This window comes from Chroicocephalus ridibundus, chromosome 7 (genome assembly GCF_963924245.1).
Source record: "Chroicocephalus ridibundus chromosome 7, bChrRid1.1, whole genome shotgun sequence".
NCBI lineage: Eukaryota > Metazoa > Chordata > Aves > Charadriiformes > Laridae > Chroicocephalus > Chroicocephalus ridibundus.
The window spans coordinates 19605067-19628606 of record NC_086290.1 but is presented as its reverse complement, the minus strand read 5'-3'; the positions used below and the strand labels follow the sequence as shown (position 1 = coordinate 19628606).

The following is a 23540-nucleotide window of genomic DNA, read 5'->3' as shown; positions in this document are numbered from 1 at the left end:
ACTTAAGGTTAAAAAAACCCAACCCTGCAGAGTTAAACTGGCATCAAATGTTGATGCATGAAGCAGAAAAATACGTTCTTCTCAATGCAACCAGTTTTTTAGTTTTTTCATTCAGACAGGCTTTTAGAACAGGGTAATTCTACTCTTTTCGCACTTTCAGCCAACCTGGAACCAAGCCATTAAAAAAGTTCTAGTCAAATGTAGGATATCCATAAGAGCTCAAGAATAAGCCTCATAGACAGAAGTAAACAGTAGATACAAAAATTTAGTACCTTTTAACATCCTCATCCTTCACAGAAAGTTAGTTAAGACATGAGACAAACCTAGCAGAAAATAACTGCACTTTGAACATTAGCATTTACTAATTAGCATTTTGAAACCTCTAGTTGTCAGGTATTTGCAAGAATGAGAAAGCAGTGCCCTACCAGCTGAGACATATGAACTCACACAGCGTGTTTTACTTTCAAGGAGGCAGCTGGCAGCAACCAGCCACCCCTCTTCAGGTTGGATTCTCAGAGTTAATCTTCTCTTTCACCAAGACCGACGCTTTTGAGGCTCGGCACAGAGTAGAACTGAGCTCCTCTGAGAAGGAAGCAGCGCCTGCCACCGAGCCCTGGTACCACACAGGCTGTATAGGGTTACCGAGCCTTGGAACAGGCTGCCCAGGGAAGTGGTTGAGGCACCATCCCTGGAGGTGTTTAAAAGACAAACAGACACAGTGCTGAGAGATATGGTTCAGTGACGGTTGTTGTCAGTGTTAGGTTGATGGTTGGACTTGATGATCTGAAAGGTTCCTTCCAGAATAATGAACTTTGCTTGTAGGAAATTGCTGCCAAATTAATTTTATGCTATCCTTGGTCAAATCCAGATTAGAGATAGCTGCCCTGCACTTCTTGTCATCAGAGCATGCAGATTCGGTATGAGTTAACAGTGGTGTGCGATGGGCATTACAGTGACCGACAGAGCAGGAAACACTGGCCTGGGGCCCATATTCACGAACAGGAGCAACTACAAACTGAACTAAAACGGGTTTGATAAGCAAGGGCTGTTGGGTTGGAGTTTTGTTTGGGGTTTTTAAAATTATTTTATTTTTTTTTAATTTTGATTAATTTGTAAACTGTGAGTAAACTGTGACACTTTATTCAAACCCACACCATTATTTGCAGCTGCTCCAAATGGTTGCAATCATGCATTGAATAAAGTTTCCAGAGTTGCGTGGGGTTTTCCCCCCCACCTCCTTCTCTGCACACAAATGAAAATGCAACATCGATGCTCCGTTATTCTCTTAGTCCTACCTCATTATCACTAATGCAAACCCAGCTAAAACACAGGGCAGGGGGTGGGGGGAGTGTGGCATTTGTTTGATCCCTAGTATCTGGCAGCCATGCACAAATAGCAAGGGACCTAGCGTCACTTTCAAATTTAACGTCAAATTTTTAATTAAAGTATTGGTAAATGATAAAATTGTTTGAGATTGGAGACAGACTTGGCATGCAGCCAAGTTTTGTCAATGATATTAAAGGTCCGTGTCCCAGAGCTTGGAATTGCATGAAGGCATCACTATGGCAAGCTTACTTTTTCTCACTGTATCTCTAGGTATGAGTAGTAGAGAGAACTCCATCATTAATAAAGAAACATTTTTCTTCATCTAGCTATTTGGGGTTTTTTTAGTGCCCACTTGGGAAGTTCTCTGATTATTAATGAACGCAGAACATGGCTATTCTCTTTGGAATGGAAATTAGATGGACCAAATTAAAGCCTCCCGTAGGAGGCATTTGCCCCTTTTATGCATTAGTCACATTTTCTATACTGAAATTTTATTGTATTGTAAAATTGGAAATACAAAGAAAGTTTTGCAAATTTAATCTAAATAAACACTTCACAACTATGAGCTGTAGCAAATCCTCTTTGTATAACAGGTTTTTGTACCAATGCAATTCATGTAAATTATTATTTTGCTTTCAGCAAAGATCTCCTGGAAGACTGTTTACTGTACAAATAAAAGCACTTCTACACTGCACATATATTCAGTAGTTTATATCACCATGAAGACTTATTTGCAAGAAATCTAAATATGCACAAATAAATGCAATGCACTTATTTCGGTCAAAAACAACGGGATGTGAACATTTCATTTGTGACTGACTTGAATTCAGTTACTACAATGCAAACACCACTAACAGGGATCCCAAAAGATTGAATATATCTCTGTATCAAAAACACTGAGCAAAAAAAATGTAATTATATTTAGTATACTCACACCACCGTGGGAATAAATGTAAAAGCACAGGATTACACAGGACACCACTCACTGGCTTGAAGTTCACAGAACAGACACAATAAATCAGACCTTTTCAGAAAATCCTAGCACACAGCCATCTCCATGTATCATATTGACCGCCATCCCTCAAGCAGAACTGGAAGTTCTATCCATGTCTACATGCCCTAACTTCACCAACTGAGGAATTAAAAAAAATCTACGGTAACTTCTAGTTACAAAATCTGGGTAATAAATCTGACAATTGCTATCCATTCAGGCCCAAATTTTCACAAAATTGTGAAAATTGTCTAAATAGCTAAACTGCCTAAATATCCATCTTCAAGCCAGACAGTTCTGTTGCTTGAATGATTTTATTTTACAGAATTTAGAGTGAATCATGGAAAGGGTTCAACATGGAAGACTTATTCAGCAAGTGATTCTACTGATCCAGATGAAAAGCCATTGAAAGCTTTTAAAATAAGCTGAGCTTTTAAAAACAAACAAACAAAAACCAAACAGAACAAAAAACAAACAAGCAAAAAAAACCCCAAACCCTACCACATTGACAGATCTCCTTGGGTAAAAGCCTTAGGGGGGATTAAAGTACAGTCAGTTGAAGGCCATTCCAGCTGCATTCAAATAGGAATATCCGAGCTTGCCTCACAAAACCACCACTGCATTCCAACAAGCTAGAGCAGTAGAAAGTTTTATCTAGAACATTTTGGTTTTTTAAAGGAGTCCACAGATCTAGTTTCTCCAAACCAGCAGAATTTTTCAGTGTGAGCCATCTGAGACAGTATGCCACTACTAATGAAAGAAGTGCATAAAGCATTTAGGGTAGGTATCTCATGTTTTCTTTGTGTAAGCCAGCTACCCATTTATAAGACATGGCCTATTATGTATAATCATAAGCTTTTCATTAAGCTCTTGAGTTTAACACAGAAGTTTACTTGTCTGGAATTATACATGTACAGATAAAAAAAAGCCATGCTTCTACATACACTAAAATGCAAAAGGTACTCATTGCTGTGTATGCGCACTTAAAAATCGAAGTATTCATTCAAAGCGCATGTCCTATCAGGCAGGAAGATTACAACTCTACAACAGCTTCCATTCGCAGCAGTTCGTCTAAACATGAATTTTGAGAGGTTGGTGATCCTCTTCCTCCAACAGCTGAGCACTCAGAATGCCACGGTGCAAGGCGAGAACTAGAAGAGGAAGTAACAGGCAAGTCAGTGTTTGGAGGTTTTGGAAGTGTGACAAGTACAATTACACTCACCATCAGTGAGATTCAAAAGAAATGGCCTACTTCCATCCCAACAGATGGAGGGACCCACAAGTTTAAATATCAGAAATAACTTTTCTGCTAGATGAAAAGCATTCACAAAATTGTATGAAGAGATAGTCAAAGCTGTTTCTGCTTCTGGATTTTTAAGCAACAAAACTGATTCCTCAATCTCATTTCATAGAGCGTGTCGAAAGATTATTTAGTCAGCTGAACAGTTCACAACTTGCTACCTACACTCTACTGATAACTTCCACAATCTACTGTGTTGATTCAGCAATCACTTCCCATAGCAATAAAGTAGTTATACCACTAAAAAGCAGGACTATTCACAGTAATAATGTGGAGTAGAACAGTTGGTATTCACTGCTCTTCTAAAGAATTATGCTTTCAATATTATGATGCAAATTGAATTATACGTTAATACTAAGATAAATTGCTTTTACAAAAATGTTGATGATTTCATTCCAGTTGCATGCAGTAAGTTAAACACACCATCAGGAATGATGACCATACCTTTATCTTAATTTTCGAGAAACTGTGAAAGTTTAATGGAAGCTCTGATTTCTAATGCTCATACTGCTGGTGATGAGCTTAACATGAATGAAGCCACTCTGTAAAATTACAAAGTGCAAGACATGCAAATCAAATAAAGTAATTACTTTAGCAGTTAGAAATAATACACCTCCATAACCAGTAACTACAGCCCATGATAAATGCTCAAACAATACTAGTATTAAAAGTTATCAGTTTAGAGAATTTAAAATTCATGCTTCTAATAACCACCAACAGGTTCAAAGTGATACCAAGATTCCACTAAAGTCCTAATATGTGCAAGGATATATCCTACATGCATATCATAACTCTGCAAGTTTCTAATCTGAATGCTTAAAGGGCAATTAAAAAAAAATCAAAAGTTTGTAACTGGTATTATATTTAGTAGTTAGTTTCAGCAATGACAGTGACCATTAACTATTTTTTTAATCCAATTTAAAAAGGAAACAAAAAATATTCAAATAACCTCATACTAAAAATACCTTTGTTTTTTTTAAGTCTGTCTACTATGGAACCAACCGATACATTACCTTACTATCTTGGAGTAGCCTCCTTAATATCATCATTTAATTTCGAAGGGTGACAGAATTAGATTAGGCATAAAAATCTAGTCTTCTCAAGTCTGCACCTTAGAAGGCAAGGCAGTGGTGGTAACCTCTCTTCAACACTGAGCTATACCCGCTGGCTGCCATAGCAAAACACTCAGTGTCTTAAAATAACAGCACCACTGATTCCAGACTGTTATTAGATATCTCTGCAGTTTTTCGGCATCTATTTCTCCCTCCTGTAGAACAAATACACAGATTTGTCACAGTTGACAATTCACATATAACTTGCAAAAACTATCAGTAATTTTTAATGAATTAGATTACCTGCAGCGATACCTAAAATGTTCTTACGTTGTTAAATAGTCACCATAAGAGAAGAGCACCTAATCTAACCCGGAAGCAGTAAGCGGAATTCTCTGCTTAAAGCATATCAATGGCAGTGAGCAGGTAAATAGGTAACTAAACGACATGTTCTAGCATCTCACCACCCTCACAGTAAAGAATTTCTTCCTAATACCTAATCTAAATCTGCCCTCTTTCAGTTTAAAACTGTTACCCCTTGACTTATCATTACACTCCCTGATAAAGAGTCCTTCCCCGTCTTTCCGGTGGGTCCCCTGGAAGGCCACAATAAGGTCCCCCCAGAGCCTTCTCCAGGTTCAACAACCCCAGCTCTCTCAGCCTGTCTTCATAGGAGAGGTGCTCCAGCACTCTGATTATCATCATGGCCCTCCTCTGGACTCACTCCAACGCGCCCATGTCCTTCTTATGTTGAGGGCCCCAGAGCTGGACACAGTACTCCGGGTGGGGTCTCACGAGAGCAGAGCAGAGGGGCAGAATCACCTCCCTCGACCTGCTGGCCATACTTCTTTTGATGCAGCCCAGGATGTGGTTGGCTTTCTGGACTGCAAGTGCACATTGACAGCTCATGTTGAGCTTCTCTCTCACCAACATCCCCAAGTCCTTCTCCTCAGGGCTGCTCTCAATATACTTTTGACTCCATTACCAAGGAAGCTTTCTAAGAAAAGAAAAAATAAGTTACTGTTATACTTCTAAGGTTTTTGTGTTTTGTTTTGGTTTTTTTTTTGCTTTGGGGGTGTGCAGATGGTTTGTTTTGTTTTTAAACCTTATGGGCATTAGTGATATTGTTTGCAGGATACTGTAGTCATTATATTAGATATGCTAATAAAATCTAAAGAAACATGCAGTTCTGAACATGAAGTTGTTCAATAATTTTCACAATAATTTCCCCTGCATTTGCTATTGGATCAGTCTTTCCTTTTTAGTGTTAAGCTGTTTATTCAGTCCCTTATCTATGCCAGGATTTCATGTACTTTATGCAGTTACCACAATATGTGGCAGGGGTTCCCTTCTTCAGGCTGGGACACATAGTTTGAAGTGGCTTCGAGCATCCAAGAACTATAATTTTAGGAGCAGCTCACAGATTTTACTGTGCTGATATGTTGCCCTTTCTTATAACAGCAAAGTAAACTTACCTATATTTAAACATGGGATGTTTTAACCAAGCACTGAAGTGTCATGAGAACGAAGCAACAAGCCTCTGCAGTAACTGTATTTACACTGAGTAGCTAAAGAATTTAGAAAAATATTTTCATCTCTTACGCAGCAACTAAAAGTAATTGAGCAGCTTTCCTTTTGCTGAAGGACACATAACACACACAGAATCCCATTCTTACACATATCTCTTTGTGCCGTAGTTGTTCTAAGCACTTTGTCACACATTTCTTTGTGCCGTAGTTGTTGTAAGCACTTTTGGCATTTTCTAACTACTACTACCAGTGTTTCCAGCTGTACTATCAATCCATCCTAAAATGGTATTTTTCCAAAAGGTCGAGTAGCATCCATGACTGCTGCAGCCCTGCACTGGGTACAAGAAACACCAAATACGGTCCGACTTTTTTTGCATCATAAGGACAATAAGCACCTCAAAACTGTACTCCAGGCCCCGGCAGTAAGTCAGCAGCGACCCCGGTCCCACATGGGTCCCTAGCCGTGTTGGGCTTATTCAGTGCACGGCGCCTGCTCTGCCCGCCGGCCCGGGGCCCACAGACAGCGCGGGTCGCCCAGCCGCCCGCCTCCCCTCAGACAACGCAACAGCGGCCGGAACGCTCCCCGCCAGCCGCCCCTCAGCGGGCGCGGAGCGCCGGACCCCTCCTCGGGGCCGCGGGGGCCCAGCCCGGCCCGGGGAGCGCGGCCCCGCCCAGTCGGAGGGCAGGGCAGGGCACTGCGGCGGGAAGCGGCAGAGGCTCTGCCCAGGCCGCGTGGTCCCGGGAAGCGGCCGCGCCGACACCCCCGGCGCCCGCAGCTCGCGTCAGCGGCGATGGGCACGCGGCCGCCCCACCGGCCATAAACGCCGCAGCGGCCGAGCCCCGCGCGTACCGCGCCGGCCTCGGCCCTGTATTGGCCAGCCGAAACCCCGCCCGCCGCAGGTCCCGCGAGCCCAGTGCGGCCGTTGGGGGCGTTCCCGCGGCGCTGCCTGAGGCGATTGCGCCGCTTCCGGCCGGCCCGGCGCCTTCTGTGCGGCACCGGTAACCCCGAGATGGGACTGGGGGCGCGTTGGCGCAGCCGTGTTGTTTTTGCGTGTGCTTCAGGCTGGGTGTCTGAGCCGTCTGCGGACTCTCGCCGTGCGGGGAAGGGAGGTGTTCCGTATGCGGCGGGGCCGGGAGCTGGCGCTGTGCAGCTTCTCTACCGAGACGGCCGGCGAGGGAGGCCTGGTGCTCCTCCCCTGCCTCAGCCCCGGCCTGTGAATCCTGCGACTAATTTCAGTCACGTCTGAAAGGGACAAAGGCCTCAAAACTCGCAGAGTTCATGAAGAGCGCAAGGGAGTCAGGATATTTGTGTCATCACGCCGGCAGTGTGCACTCGCAGCCCAAAAAGCCAGCCATGTTCTGGGCTGCATCATTAGAAGTGTGGCCAGCAGGTCAAGGGAGGTGATTCTGCCCCTCTACTCTGCTCTCATGAGACCCCACCCGGAGTACTGCATCCAGCTCTGGAGACCTCACTCAGCACAAGAAGGACATGGACCTGTTGGAGCGAATCCAGAGGAGGGCCACGAAGAGAATCATAGTACCTCTTCTATGAAAACAGGCTGAGAGGGTTGGGGTTGTTCAGCCTGGAGAAGGGAAGACTCTGGGGAGACCTTGTAAGGTCTTCCAGTACCTAAAGGGGGCCTACAGGAAAGATGGGGAGGGACTCTTTTATCAGGGACTGTAATGATAAGACAAGGGGAAATGGTTTTAAACTGAAAGAGGGTAGATTTAGATTAGCTATTAGGAAGAAATTCTTTACTGTGAGGGTGGTGAGACACCGGAACAAGTTGCCCAGAGAAGTTGTTGATGCCCCATCCCTGGAAGTGTTCAAGGACAGGCTGGATGGGGCTTTGGGCAGATGTCCCTGCCCATGGCAGGGGGGTTGGAGGTCCCTTCCAGCCCAGACCATTCTATGGACAGAGTAGGAGCTCAGCCATCATCCTATGCAACCTAGCAGTAGCTGGAATAACATCTAAGTAACTTTTTTTTTTTTTTTCCTCTCCAAGTTAGTCACAAGTGTCCTTTTAATGGCTACAAACTCTTTCAAGCTGCAAAGGTTATTTGTATAAATACACTGGTCCTGATTTACCACTGCTACATACACAACCTGGGAAACAAACAAATATGCAAACAATCTAGCTACACACACTGCACCCAAGTAACTCCTGCGGGCTCCTGAGGCCTTACAAGTAAGACTGACATGTCATTCAAATAAGGTGCTGAAGACAGAAGAAAAAGTAGTGGGGGGAAAAAAGTGGCAAGACTTTCTTCAGAAGTCTTTCAAAGGAAACTTCTACAAAGCAGGAAAGAAAAAGTAATGATGAAATAAGAGTGAAACCTGAGATAACAATGAAATGAAAGTAAAACAAATTAAGTTCTACACAAGAAGGCGCTAACTGAAGGAAGCTCCACTGAGAGCAGAATGCTGTAGCACATCTCAGAAAGACAAGCAGCTGAGGGCGCAATTTGAATTACGGGGAATTTTAGGCTGGGAAAGGACCTCTGGAGATATCTGGCTTCCGTTTAAAACAAGGCATTAAATCAAGGGCCCTGTCAGAGCAAGTCTTGAATATTTGTATTAGGGAAACTCCCACTGCTTCTCTGGGCAATATATTTCAGTGTCTAATTGTTTTTACAGTGGAGAATTTTTTTTCTTATACCTGGACAGAATTTCCCCTGAAGAAACATGTTCCAATTGCCTCTTGTCCTGTGCGCCCCTGTGAAGAGGGATCCAACTTTTAGGAGTTGGAAAACTGTGATTGGATCTCCCCTGAGCTGCCTTTTCTCTAGGCTGAATAAACCCAGATCCTTCAAACATGTGCCAGGCTTTCCAATCTTGGAAGCATCGTGTTGGCCCTGCACTGGACTCTCTCTGGTTTTTCACTCTGTCTCTTGAACTGTCCTGGACCAAAACTGAACATGGCAGTCCAGGTGCTCTCTATTTACTCTACCATTTTGCTACGAAACATGAAATTGAGTCAAGGGTCTGTTGCCGTACCTTGGAATCACACTGAGGTTCCCTAAAACCCCTCGATGGAAACCAAGCCTGCTCCCGAAGCTCAATGACATCCACCATATGGGTGAAACCACATCTCAGGGAGAAACTGTCCCAACAATCTCAGACACTGTCCAACAAACTGCTCTATGAAGTTTATCACAGGCATCACAGCCTCCTGCTCTGCATGCAAGATGCAATTCTTCAAACTGGAAAAAAAGGCACAAAATCTTTAATACACAGCCAAAGTAAACCATTACAAGTTGGCTTTACTTCCCCGATGGCCTTTTGTGGGCCTGTATTCTGCAAAAAGGCTTATCCTGCAAATGACTGCAGATCACTGGGATCACCTGGGGTTACCACCTCCGAAGCGCCGCATTTCTGGGTCGGTGCCTGGCGGGAAAGCCACAGTGCAGAAAGCCCCGACACACCTGTGACCGGCCCTAGAAACTCCTGAGCTGGAAAGTGCAAGGTGTACTTCAGTTCACGTTTGTTGTTTTTTTTCTTAAGCTTACGGTTGCTGTTTCAAGTTTCCCTTTAAATATTCAGGAATCGAAACCGAAAGCGGCGCTGGGGCTGGGATATAGCGGGTGCGGCCCGGCGGCAGCCTGCGGAGTTGCTGAGTGGGACGGGACGGGACGGGACGCGACGCGACGCGGGACGCGTTCCCCGCTGACAGCGAGCCCGACCCCCGCCTACGGAGCCCCTTCGGCCGCCCCCCGCCGTCCTCCCGCGGCCCCAGAGGCGTCCCGGAGCGCCCGGCGCCTTCATCCCAGCCATGGCAGAGGAGTGCCGAGACGAGCGGTTCCTCTACATGATCTCTTGCTTCAGGCCGCGGCTGAAGCAGTTCATCCGGGTGCAGCCGGTGCTGGACCGGCTTCCCTCGCTGAGCCCGGAGGACAGGGAGAGGGTGCGGGCGGCCGCCCTGCAGCGCGGCGACGTGGAAGGGGCGGAGGAGCTGCTGCGGGCCGTGGAGCGGGGTCCCCGCGGCTGCGGCTGGTTCCACGAGTTCCTGCAGGCGCTGGAGCAGGGCGGCTGCAGGCTGGCTGCCTGCTATGTGAACCCCAGCCTCAGCCAGCTGCCCTCACCGACCGAGGAGGCTGACCATGACCTCTGCGTGCACTTGGTGCAGCTGCTCCACAGCACACTGGTGGATAAAATGCAGACCGTGCAGGTGGCTGAGAAGTGCCTGCAGATGGGCATCTTCCAGGATGATGACCTAGATCGGGTAAGTGGCTCGCCTGTCAGGCCCGGCGCTAGTCAGTGCCACTGATGCTTGGCCACCCCCAGGAGCTGTGGGTAGATAGGAAGGAAGCCACAACTAGAAATGGCCTTGTAAGTGCAAAAATGAAAGGGGAGTACCCAAACTTGGGGGGAGGAAAGAGAAATGGTGCTCCAAATAAGCCAACAAAGACTATTGGCAATGGGCCAGCAGGTGGGATGCCAGCTAAGACCCAGGGAAAGAAAGATACCATGACCAGAGAGTTAGACTAAGCCAGTGTCAAAGTGGAGGGAATATGTCTGGCTTTACTGTTACTCGTCATCTGCCCGCTGAACCATACCAGGAAGTAGTGATGATGGCCTGTAAAGTCCTAGAGAATACCTGAGTTAAAATAAAGCACGATCTTCCCTCCCCTATTTTGCCATAGGTTTGCTAAGGAGTATCATACTATACAGTGAAGCTGAGCAGAAATACTAGTATGACAGGAAAGAGCAAGTGTTAACCTTTGATGAAAACATTTCCCAGTGTTTACCCCGCTTGGCTAAGAATGACTTGCCTGGACTATCTGTCATGCTACAGCTTAAGTTTGAGCTCTGGTAAGGTGTATGACATCACTTCTCCTTAGTTAAGGTTGACTAGTACCTAAACCAGTGTGAACGCCTATTTATTATTCCACAGTAATAATAATTACTATACAGTGGTTATTATTATAACCGTTGTTGAGTACTACCAGTCTCTCCAATTAAATAAGTTTTATATATCCTACCTGAAACCATATGGGATAAACATGACGTTGGACAAAACTGCAGTAAGCCTCTTCTGATGAGTGGCAGGCCCACCCTATGCCTTTATTTTTAAGTATGTTTTAATGATGACAAGGAAATGCTTTTGTACCTATACTAACTAACTTCTCTGAACTATTTCCAAAGTCTCTCTCAAGATTGTTTGGGTTTTTTTGTTTTCACCAGATCCACACTGTTACTGACAATCGTGGGAATAGAGATGGTGCGAGGGAGCTATTGAGCAGAATAGTGCAGAAGAAAGACTGGTTCTCTCCTTTTTTGGTTGCTTTGCGTGAAACCCAACATGGAGACCTTGCAGATGATTTAAGCGGAAATACAGGAGGTAATCATCTTATTTCCTTAGCACTTGTGTGGCATTTTAATATCTCTTTTTTGTACTGTGACTTAGGAAACAAGGTTCTCACCATATTGATTTTGCTGTGACACTGAGACTAATGCTTTTACTTGTCCAGGGATTTCAAAATCATGTTATTTTGCAGTTTATTCAATAGATTCTTAAACACCAAAAATCCTTATTAAGCAATATCAGAAGTACAATAGTATGTACGTAGTTGTAATTAAACTGAATTGTGCACCCTCAGCAAGTTTGCTGATGAGACAAAGCTGGGAGGGGTGACTGACACACCAGAAGGCTGTGCTGCCATACAGAGAGACCTAGACAGGCTGGAGAGTTGGGCAGAGAGGAATCTTATGAAATTTAATAAGGGTAAGTGTAGAGTGCTGCACCTGGGGAGGAATAACCCCATGCACCAGGACAGGTTGGGGGCTGACCTGCTGGAGAGCAGCTCTGTGGAAAGAGACCTGGGAGTCCTGGTGGACAACAGGATGACCATGGGCCTGCAATGTGCCCTCGTGGCCAAGAAGGCCAGTGGCATCCTGGGGTGCATCAAGAAGAGTGTGGCCAGCAGGTTGAGGGAGGTCATCCTCCCCCTCTACTCTGCCCTGGTGAGGCCACATCTGGAGTACTGTGTCGAGTTCTGGGCTCCCCACTTCCAGAAGGACAGGGAACTGCTGGAGAGGGGACAGCAAAGGGCTATGAAGATGATTAGGGCACTGGAACATCTCTCTTATGAAGAAAGGCTGAAGGATTTGGATCTCTTCAGTCTGGAAAAAAGACCACTGAGGGGGAATCTTATCAACACTTACGAATACTTAAAGGGTGGGTGTCAGGAGGATGGGGCCAGGCTCTTTTCAGCAGTGCCCAGTGATAGGACAAGACATAATGGGCACAAACTCGAACATAGGAAGTTCCACCTAAACATGAGAAGGAACTTCTTTTCTTTGAGGGTGGCAGAGCACTGGAACAGGCTGCCCAGAGAGGTGGTGGAGTCTCCATCTCTGGAGACATTCAAAACCTGCCTGGACGTGTTCCTGTGCAACCTGCTCTAGGTGACCCTGTTCTGGAAGGGGGTGTGGACTAGATGATCCCCAGAGGTCCCTTCCAACCCTATGGTTCTGTGATGATGTGAATCCTTACCTTTTGTAACCCGTTGGTTTTCAATGTGATGTTTTTATAATCATTCATAAAAAATATTCTGAAGATTAATTTGAACAAACAAAGCAAACCTTTTATGTATTTCTCCTTCAGCACAAGGATTAGTTTTTCCTTTATAGAACGGTTAACAAATATATGTGGCATTTTAAACTACACTGCAGTATGTCTCCTTGGGGAGAAGACGTAAGTCTCAAGACATTGTATAAAATTTACTACAAATAATAGAATAAGCTAGTAAATAGGTTATTTACAGAAATGAAACTAAAAGACCTGTAGGTTTTTGGCTACTACTTTTTATTCCTGTACTATGATTATGATATTATAAAATTACCCCAGTGCTCCCCTGGATTCTAAAATACGAAAAAAGAAGCCCCCAAGTACTCCATCCCTCATTTTTTTTACTGGGCTTCACATATGTTTTATAAGATTTTGAAACTAAAGTTTTTTTAATAGATTTCCCATTTACCAGCTTCAGTCTTTTTGCTTGAGGAGCTCACCAGAACTACGTCTCTCTACTTTTAGTTGCTGCATGTGAGACAATGCATTAAGATTGGGATAAGAGGGGTGTGAAGGCTTCTTTTCCAGTTGAGGACAGGAATCAACCTGTTTTCTGCCCAACACAGATAAGCAGCTGCCATATTTGAGCATGCTGTTCAAAGGTGGTTGACTGTTCCAGTCTGCAGGACAAGACCAACCAAGTTAGAGCCTCAGAAGACAGTTCTGAGTGAAAGTCAGATGCTGAGAGTAGTTCAGCAGCTACTATGGTCCTAGTTTTCATTTTGTGTTGCAGCTTTGTCAGACTTAAATTCTTGTCTTCGTTACTTTGCTGTCTGTCGTGGTTTTGGCCAAATTGGCCAATGGCCAGTGACAGATGCTCTCGCACACAGAGAGGAGGAGGAGAGGTAAAGAGATTTATGCGTTTAGAAGGAAGTAAACTACTTTAATGAATTATTAACAATAAAATAAAAAGGAAAATAATAAAAAAGATACAGTATATACAAAACCGTATTAAGCTCCCAGGATGACATCACTAGCAGGCACTGGGGAAGTCCCAGACTGGACTCAGTGATGGGTGGGAACTGGATTCCAGAGTTGGAGTCAGGAACACACAGATTGTGGTCAAAGGCAGATGAAGAGGCAGGGTCCTCCTCAGAAGTCGGCCATTGAAGAAAAAGAGACTGACCTTTTGATCCCTCAGCTTTTATACTCAGCATGGGGCAGATGGGATGGAATACCCCTGTGGGTCAATTTTTGGTCACCTGTCCTGTCTGCTCCTCCCTGCAGGTGGGACCCCTCTATGCTTTTCCGTTTCTGACCCTCCAATGGGACAAATAACGAAATTAGCTGACCTTGGTTGTTATAGCAATAAGTATAAGCAAGAGCTTCTCTGCGTACCATTCCTTGGCACTAATTGTAAACATTGGTCTTATCAGTCTGAGAACGAAATGTTTTCAGCACAACGTGCTGTTAATTTCAGAGAGTTAGAAGAGGCCTAGCTAAGAAGTAAAATTACTGAACAGAAAGTTGGTTCTCTTTTACCTCAAACCAGGACATTCCACCCCTTATTCCATACCATTTGCATCATGCTCAGATCACTAATACTTTATCTATCAAACCTGTGCATACACATACATATATATAGAAATAGATACATGCAGGTTACTCAATTATGATTTATCTTTATACACAAAAGTTCACTAAGTCCATTTAGTTAATAACTATAGGATTTCATCTCTCATAGCAGCATTTTCAGGGTAGGAAAGGTGAAAGAAATTTATGTGGTTCGTGCCCATGGGTAGCATGTCCATCTCAAACAGTTTTGCTGGACGCCACTTGATGAAGCTGACTCAGGGTTCATCACTACTATATTATCCTGAAAAACACCTGTAGAACACTGTTAGTATCATATAACAATTAATATCGTACAACTCAGAATTAAGTCTTCTCACCCAGGGTCAAATTCCCTTGAGGTACATATTGAGCTTCTCCATTCTTCAGCATCACCCACCAAGTACATCCAGGTCCTTGAGCAAAAACAGTCCTACAAATGGGTCTGCCTTTGCCTGAGGCAGGAAAAACCCAAACAGTTTTCCCCAGCATATTCCTTTCATGCACCACAGGGACTTTATCCCCTTCTACTGTACGTAAAAGGTCTGATTGAGCAGGACCAGCTCAATTGATGGATCCCCTGGTGTTAACTAACCAGGGAACTTGTGCTAAAATGTTTGTCCCAATTTTTAAAGGATCCACCACCCATTGCTTTCAGGCTAATTTTTAACAATCCATTGTATCACTCTATTTTCCTGGAAGCTGGTGCCTGATAGGGGATATGATATACCCACTCAATACCATGTTCTTTTGTCCAATTACTTACAAGATTGTTTTTGAAATGAGTCCCATTGTCTGACTCAATTCTTTCTGGAGTACCATGTCGCCACAAGACTTGCTTTTCAAGGCCTAGGATGGTACTCCAGGCAGTAGCATGGGGTACGGCATAGGTTTCCAACCATCCATTGCTTCCTTCCACCATTGTAAGCCTGTAGCGTTTACCCTGGTGGGTTTGAGGGAGTGTGATGTCATCAATTTGCCAAGCCTCCCCAAATTTATATTTCAGCCATTGTCCTCCATACCACAAAGGTTTTAACCTTTTAGCTTGCTTGATTTCAGCACGTTTCACAATTGTGGATAACCTGCGCGATAGTGTCCATGGTTAAATCCACCCCTCAGTCGCGAGCCCATTTATGTGTTGCATCTCTTCCTTGATGACCTGAAGTATCATGAGCCCACCGAGCTAAATAGTTTACCTTTATGTTCCCAGTCCAAATCTGTCTGGAAAATCTTATCAGCCTGACCCACTTGCTGATTGTTTCGATGTTCCTCAGTGGCCTGACTCATGGGTACGTGGGCATTTACATGGCATACTTTCACAACTAGTTTTCCTAGATGGTCAGCAATATCTTGACATAATTCATCAGCACAGATGGGTTTACCTTTACGCTGCCAGTTGCCCTGCTTCCACTGCTTTAACCACCGCCACAGAGCATTTGCCACCATCGATGAGTCAGGATAGAGATAGAGTATTGGCCACTTTTCTCGTTCAGCAATGCCTACGGCCAGCTGGATGGCTTTTACCTCTGCAAATTGACTCGATTCACCTTCTCCTTCAGTAGCTTCTGCGACTTGTCATGTAAAACTCCATACAGCAGCTTTCCACTTTCAATGTTTTCCTACAATACGACAAGATCCATCAGTGAACAAAGCATACTGTTTCTCATTATCTGAGAGTTCACTATATGGTGGGACTTCCTCACCACAAGTCACCACCTCCTCAGGTGGCATTGTGAAGTCTTTGCCTTCAGGCCAGTCTGTGATCAATCCTATGATTCCTGGGCAATTGGGGTTTCCTATTTGAGCTCGTTGTGTCATTAAGGCAACCCACTTACTCCAGGTAGCATTGGTGACATGATGAGTTTATAATTTAAACATATAATTAAAACAGCATTTTTTTGCCTTTGGAGCATGCACAGTTCTATGTGAGTCTAATAAAAGAACAGAGAAATCAGAGAGAAATTATTTCTGTATTTGAAACAAGACAAGTGGAAGGAGGGAAAACATTTTTTGAAAGCTCTCTCAGTCTTTCTGTTTTATGAGCGAGTTTTGAAGTCCTGCTGTAAGGTACATCCATTTATGAGCTTACAGGACCAATGGAATTGAGGAGGTAAGAAAGACAGTCTAGTCCACAAGTTCAATTTTCAGATGTTTATAGTGACCGCAAATGTTTGAGATTTATGACGAACAACTTTCTCAATAAATATTTATAAAAACATCAAAATTCCAAACTCTAAGTCAAGACCAAGACCCTATGTTATGCTGCTATGTGCATGATGAATACAGGCTAGTTTTATGTTTTCTATGCTCCACACTAAAAGAAATTAAATGTTTTATAGTGCTGTGGAATTTCTATTTATTTTCTAGAAACAGAGAATAGACAAAATGGGATGAAGAACAGCACAAACGAAGAAACAGAAGTTACAAGCCAACCAGGACATGCTGTAGCAGAGGACATGAAACAGCAAGAGAATGTGAATGGTAGTTTCAGCAGCGAGAACAGTGTATCAGAAACATCTATTGGAAAGAATTCTCTAGTTCCAGGTATGTCCACTAACTGGTACTTAGTGCTGGTACCAGTTAAACTTTAGTAACTGTAAGTAACTGAAAGAATGTTCTTGGTGCATTAGCTCTTGTCTTGCTCAAAAATTCAGGAACATATGGTACTGTCGAGGTGAAGAGAATGAATGGAAAAAGTAAATCTTGGTTTTTTGGAAGCAGTAAATTCCATTTCTTGCTATGCATTAACAGCAGTAGGCATTTTAAGGGTCAGATCTACAAATTTGTTTAGTTCAAATTGTTGCTCTAGGACAAGAATATGTTGTCATACTTGAACTAATTAATCTGCAAGGTAAGAGCTGGTTCAGAAACCAATTTGCTAGCACAGTACAGAATGGCTTAGGAGGACATGGTCAAAAAATCTGTAGCACATTATGTGCAGCCTCCATGTAGACATTTTTCTGTACCCTGGTTGTAGTGATGATGTTTTTATCTACAGGTTGCCTAATTTTCTTCTAATTAAGCAACATTAATGATCTTCCTTTCCTCTTATATAGCACTTTCAACAACTTTCTATTATTATTTTTTCATTTACTGTGTGAAGAAATGAGTAATCTTCAAACATATTTAATATTGTTAATTAAAATTGTTAATATTATTAAATGAATACTTTATTTCAGACCTATTCATGGTAGGTTTATATTATGAAATGAAAACATTAGGTTTACATTGACAATTCCTCCCAATGTTGACACAGTTTAAATCAAGAGGAATGTTTCTGTACCAGTATAACTGCAGCTGTATCAAGTACTTCTTTCTAGAAGGCTGGTAATTCTATATTGGAAAACATTTTTGGTTTTGCTAAGTCCTTTAATGCCATCCAGCAAGTACTTTTTCTATTTTAAGGATTTATATTTACAGAGCATCAAATCACCTTTGCCATTTACATCACATGGTCAGAAGTACATTTTTTAGTACAAATTTTTAGAAATTGTGGTGGCTTTTTGTTCATGTGGATCCACGTTTAAAATCATGCCTTGGGAGTTGATAGTGAGCAACAGCAATTACCAGCAACAATTCACAGACATAGATGAGAACCAACAATTCAAACATACGCTGTATGATTAAGGAACCATTCATGTGGGTTACAAGTTCAGATGGAGCAGACAATAGTTACAACTGAGATAAATCCTGCCTGAAATGATTTTAGTGGGCTTACTCAGCCAAAGGAGTAAGACAGCTAAGGCTGCTCTTTTTTATCAAACATGAATAAATAAATAAAAAAAATTGGCTCTGAAAACTGCAGCCTTTCAGTGTGCGACAGTAGTAGCCTATTTCTCATTTAGCATGATATTAACAGCATATCACAATGTTTTGTAGCAAGTAGTGAATTATTAACTACAGCAAAAATATCAACTTTGTTTTCCTTGTTTGGAACATAATTTGGCAGTATAAAGAAGAGGTGCCAGATATTTAATGATGATTCAGAATGGATCAGACTGAGTTATCCTCACTCTTTGGATCCTTTCAGGGCAAGGCTAAAGTTCTTAATTGTAGCCTCACTGAGGGTGGGTTTTCATTGCTGTTAGCTCGATATTTTACCTGACTCTTGTCAGGTTGAAGGTTACAGATAAGTAGATCTATTAGCTATTAACTAGCCTGCCACAAGCCAATTCTAGCCTGAAAACTATGATCTCCTCAGCACTGAACTGTACTGAAATGAATAGACAGTGGGTGTTAGCAGTTTGTGCTGTTGGGCTGAAGTGGATCTGTTCAGTGGTATGGTGCTAAGGGCGTATGTTCTATGTGAATTCTGGCAATTTGGTTACGATTGACTTCAGTCTGGTGTGGACTCTATGCCTGCAGGTGGCTGGAAAAAAATCTCATTTCGTTTCAGCTGACAGAAGTTCATTTCTTGTGATCCAAACCAGCTCTGTGATATGAACCAAAGTAGTGTAAGTGGGGACAATTGACAGATTCACTGTAAACACGCACTTCTGAGTTGAACTAAACCAGCAAAGTAGATGCAGAGTAGCAAGGGGCCGACAAGAGACAGTGCTGCATGAGGATGGCTGTAGAGGAACTGGCTCACATTCAGCCATCTTGAAGTGCAGTAAGCTTTGATCACTATGCACTTGTACACACAGACTTAACTGCACTCAAGTCTTTTTCCATTTCCATCCTTTCCCATGATCTTATAAGACTGTATTTTTAGACCAGGCAGCTGAAAATACAACTGGAGCCCAGATTCTACTTCCAAGTAGGCTGGGAACCCACCTAATTTGCAATTTGATGCTGTCAAGTGTTGTCACTTTTGCAGTACGCTCCCACCATTCCTTCATATATTGAAAAGAATAAATTTCAAGGAGAAAGATGTAAGCTTTTTCAAGTCACTTGAATTTACTGCAATTTGCATTGTAAAGCATCTAGAGCATCCTCTGACCCCATTATTGGAGTAGCTGAGACAGAAGGAGTCAGAAGGTATGAGGGCAGTAGGGTCATGAAGACAGAGTAGAAATAGATAATTTAGCCTAAGAGAAAACTAGAGAGAAATTGTGCATGCAAAAACACAGATAAGAAACTGCACACACAAAAAAACCCCAACAAAAGCAGTAAGTCTGCAAGGTCAGAAGTGAAACACTTGGGTTAAGGCTACAGTTACTTGCATAAACAACACTTTAAATAAATAACACCTCTGTTTTTCAAGGCCTGTTTCATTAAAAAAAAAAGTTGATTGGAACAAATAATTACACTGTAATTAACTGGAGAGTTCAATAATGTATTACAAAATATCTCTGAATGCTTGAGATTAGAAAAAAACTGCCCATTAATTTGAAAGTAGGACCAATTTTAATAGCCTGTTTATATTTTGGTCCTTCATTTATATTTTCTGATGCTTGAAACTTATTCTATGACATAATGTAGCACAGGACAGGAAATAAATACTTTTTTTAATCCATTTTTTTCATTACATTCCATTGTCTTTATACTTACTTACTAGTTGGTGCAAAGTGACTGAAAATCTTTCCGTGGAATCTGCTGCATTACAATGTGCAAGTAGCACTGCGAGGGAAGACTGGTGAAAGTGGTGGAAACAGCTGTTAGAAAATATTAAGTTTATTGTTTTGGAAAGGCTTACTTTTTTTTTTTAATTTTATTTTAAAATAATAATTCAAGAAATTTGCCACAGTTGAAAAAGGAGAACATTATTCTCTTCACCTTTTATTTGGAAGATGAATACTTGCATTTTACTTCACCACTGACATTTTCTGTGAGAGATTATTTTGCAATGCATGCTGCACATTGTAATTCAGATAATTATGTACAAAACACTCTGTGAATGCATATTCTCTGCTGCATACACATCTTTCAATAGGTCATTTTAGATGGGAGACCACATAGAATAGACCCACAGAATTTTAATTTTGTCCTCTCCAATCTACATGGATTCTTAGAAAGTGAAATTGGGAGATCGCAGTGTCATCTTCATAGTTGGAATTCCCACTAATGCTATGTAATAGTTTGTCACAGGTCTTTGAACTTGGATTATAACTGGTGAGGTTTTCTTTTTTCAGACAATGCTGTCTTTTAATGTGATATTAAATACATGCTAGTATATAATAATAGGGAAATTTTATATAAATCACGCTTCCACTGTGAATATATATTTTTTAAAGTGCCTTTGTGTTGATTGCATTGATTTCTAGGAGACTAGGCTTTTAATTTAGGTGCTTAAAGTCTTTAATGCCCTTTCCCATCATAACACTTCCTACAGGTGGTGGTGATTCATAGTTGGATCAGATTCTGAGGTCTGTATGGAATAAATGATGAACGCTGTAGGACAGCAAGACAGATGTTTGCATCACTTTTCATGGTTATGTTAGAAAAACTAAAAATAGTTAAATACCTGACTCCTAGTGGTAGCTAAGGTAGCTTTGTGTCCGTTGTCTATAGTTGTTCTGTGAAATAGCAGTTTTGTTTCTGTTACTCATTTACCTCTCAAGGACACCAAAACTTGCATAAAGGAAAAAGCTTCATATTTTTACTAAACGCAGGCTAGGTTTAATTTCCACCTCACCAAGATTTTACAGTTTATATTTAAAGAGTACCATTCTAAGACACTACAACATCCACTTAGTTCTAAATTCTCATTCACAGCATGTGTTTTGCTATATGAATTATTTATTGGGGACAATATGGATATGGACCATAATGGTATATTCACTGGAAAAAACTATGAAAAACTTGATAGGACACAAGTTCACAAGATAATTAAGCACGACTTGGTAAGACACAAATTCACTAGGTAATTAAGCAAAACATAGGTCAGTGCTATTATTCTGACTGATTTCTTGCGCAGACTATGAGCAGCTGACAGTGCAAGGTGAGGCTGTTTGCAGCAGGTTTTTCCAGAACAACTGTGTATCTCTTTAGATTTTAAAAGAGCTTTGGAAAATACAGCTATATAAATTACACTTGTGACTGAAAAAAAAGTTCGTGTAATACATTGATTGCCCAGCAGAGGGAGAGCGTAACATTAGAATATGTGCAGTAAACTTGCCAGACTTCTGTGGCAGTGTCCACGTCTTCTGTTGGGTGTAACAGAATTGTCCGTCCCTGCTTTTACTTGCAAACTGTTTAGCAGATTTAGTAATTCCTCTCTGCTTTTATTTACCTGGGAACTATGGTTTACTCTTTTCATGTTACATGAAGAAACCCTTTTTTAAAAAAAACAAACCAAACAGTTCTGGTTTTGATTTTCTTCTACGACAGATATAACTGATACAGTTTATAGGGAGTAAAAGAGAATGTCTTCAGTTTTCCAGCAGTGCTGTGTATCCAGCAGACCAACATAGTTTGTTGGGGGTTTTGGGGGTTTTTTTTTGTTTGTTTTGGCTCTGCACCCCCCTCAGAAAAGATACAGTAAAATAGGACTACAGGGGGGGATCATGCAGGCAGTCATGTCTGGACCCTTGCTTCAAAGCAAACAGAACATAGATGCCTGACAATAATAAATCATGACCCACATTGCCTTACCTCTGCTATGTTTTGGATTTTCATCTTCCAATCCATATTTTTTTCCATAAAAAATGAACTATATTGTTCATAGTTTTTTCTTTATCTAAGAAAAAGTTTAATAAAGGAAATTATACCTCAGCCATCCCTGCCAGACATTTGTCTAGCCTATTTTAACAACTTAGGGAGAAAGCAAACAATATGCTTTTGCTATTTATATTTGTATAGCAAATATACTATGCTACATTTGTTTGTGTTTTTCATTTAGAGTCAGATGTCTCCATAGGAGATGAAAGTGTCAGTAACTTGAATGAAAACCTGGGACAGAGCTGCACAACCAGTGATTCAGGTATGTTTCCCTTCTGTTATTTAGTAATTGTAAAATAAGCTCTGGAGGGTAACCACTCTGTGAATAGCTTAGGACAAAAATCAGTGGAAGGCTTCCATTTATTTCGTTGGAAAACAGATGCCATTTTTTGGGTCTCGACTTAAGCCCCTGCCCCAAAAGAGTTGATTTGCTGATATCATCTGAATAGGTCTCTAGACATCATTGTCATTCAAAATGGTCAGTGATGTAGAATGATAGAATCCCATAGACTGGAAAGGGCTTCCAGAAGTTATCCAGTGCAGTCGCCTGTACAGATGCTCATAATGCTGACACATATATGTGCTTCTTTTGCTCTCAGAGAGAAGCTAGACTGTGCCTGGCCTCTGCCCACGGTGAGAGGGAATAGGAAATGCTTTAGAGGCATGTAAGGGTGAGGAGAAGCATTTCCAAGGTACCTGCAGAACAGTAATGATGGTCCACTTTGGACCTAAATAATTTAGTAGCCCTCTCTGTAAAAGGAACCTAATCAATGGAGGTTACTATCTGAAGACCTTTGCAAATCTCACATTTAAACGTATGTGCAAGTTCTAAATATAGTTTTAAGCTAAATATTGGACTGTGTTTACATAATACTTTGCAGACAGACACGAATTTGCTATTTATGTGCTCTGAGCCCAATTAAACATTGCTGTTGTAAAAGACATCCCAATTTTTTTCTTTTTTTTAATCTTAGACTTCAGGCAGAACGATTTTGCAGGTGTCCACCATGGTGAACAGCCTGCATTTGCCTACACAGAATTCAAGAGGAACCAGATACCTTTTAGAATATAGCCTTTACAAAGTTCGTGCTGGGACTGTATCTTGTGCAAGGGCTAGAAACAATCTGGGTACCTTTCAGGCCAGCTCTGCCTAATAAAGCTAGTACTAGATCATTAAAGCCAATGTAAATGTTACACATCCTATGCCTGCAAAGTGTTTACTATAAATGCTTTAAAATAGTTTAAAGCTTTTTAAATATTAAAATCCAAGTATTTTGTACATACCCAGAAAATTCAGGATATCTCGGATCTAAATGGCTACCCTATAGCTAGGATTTTAGTCTACGTATTGCTAAGTCTGAAGAATATACTTTGCACTTCTGCATCAACTGAGGTGACTCATCAGTCACATTGTATTTCTTTCCTCACTGTGTCACATGAAATGTCTGGGCACAGAAACTTCTCTGTTCCGTGGACAGTCACACTGTAAGAGTTGTTCAGGCTGATATAGATTACCGGTATGTGGCAGCACATAAATATGTATGGCCTGATCCGTTAAGATTCCTGAAAAGTACATTGGGCATTGGTTCTGTCCAGTAGTCCAGCAGAAAACAATAA

General features: G+C 41.9%; 1 protein-coding gene and 1 long non-coding RNA gene across 5 annotated transcripts in view; one reads left to right on the top strand and one right to left on the bottom strand.

Annotated features, from left to right (window-relative positions):
- Positions 1-1833: 1833 nt before the first annotated feature.
- On the bottom strand, positions 1834-8734 carry LOC134518469 (uncharacterized). 4 transcript variants are annotated; one of them, XR_010071972.1, is made up of 5 exons: positions 6594-8734; positions 6145-6237; positions 4631-4884; positions 4062-4159; positions 1834-3468 (listed from the first exon to the last, which is right to left on the bottom strand). It is a non-coding gene; the product is annotated as an uncharacterized LOC134518469 (long non-coding RNA). The 4 variants fall into 4 exon arrangements; XR_010071970.1 differs by adding an exon at positions 5597-5666 and having other exon boundaries at positions 6145-8733; XR_010071969.1 differs by having other exon boundaries at positions 6145-8729.
- Positions 8735-9834: 1100 nt separating this feature from the next.
- The window catches only part of IFIH1 (interferon induced with helicase C domain 1), a 30307-nt gene continuing 16601 nt past the window's right edge, over positions 9835-23540 (top strand). Inside the window, exons 1-4 of the mRNA XM_063341309.1 lie at positions 9835-10421; positions 11384-11540; positions 16689-16865; positions 22105-22185. Coding sequence (XP_063197379.1) covers positions 9972-10421; positions 11384-11540; positions 16689-16865; positions 22105-22185 — 865 coding nt within the window. The 5' untranslated portion in view covers positions 9835-9971. The remainder of the gene's footprint in view (positions 10422-11383; positions 11541-16688; positions 16866-22104; positions 22186-23540) is intronic.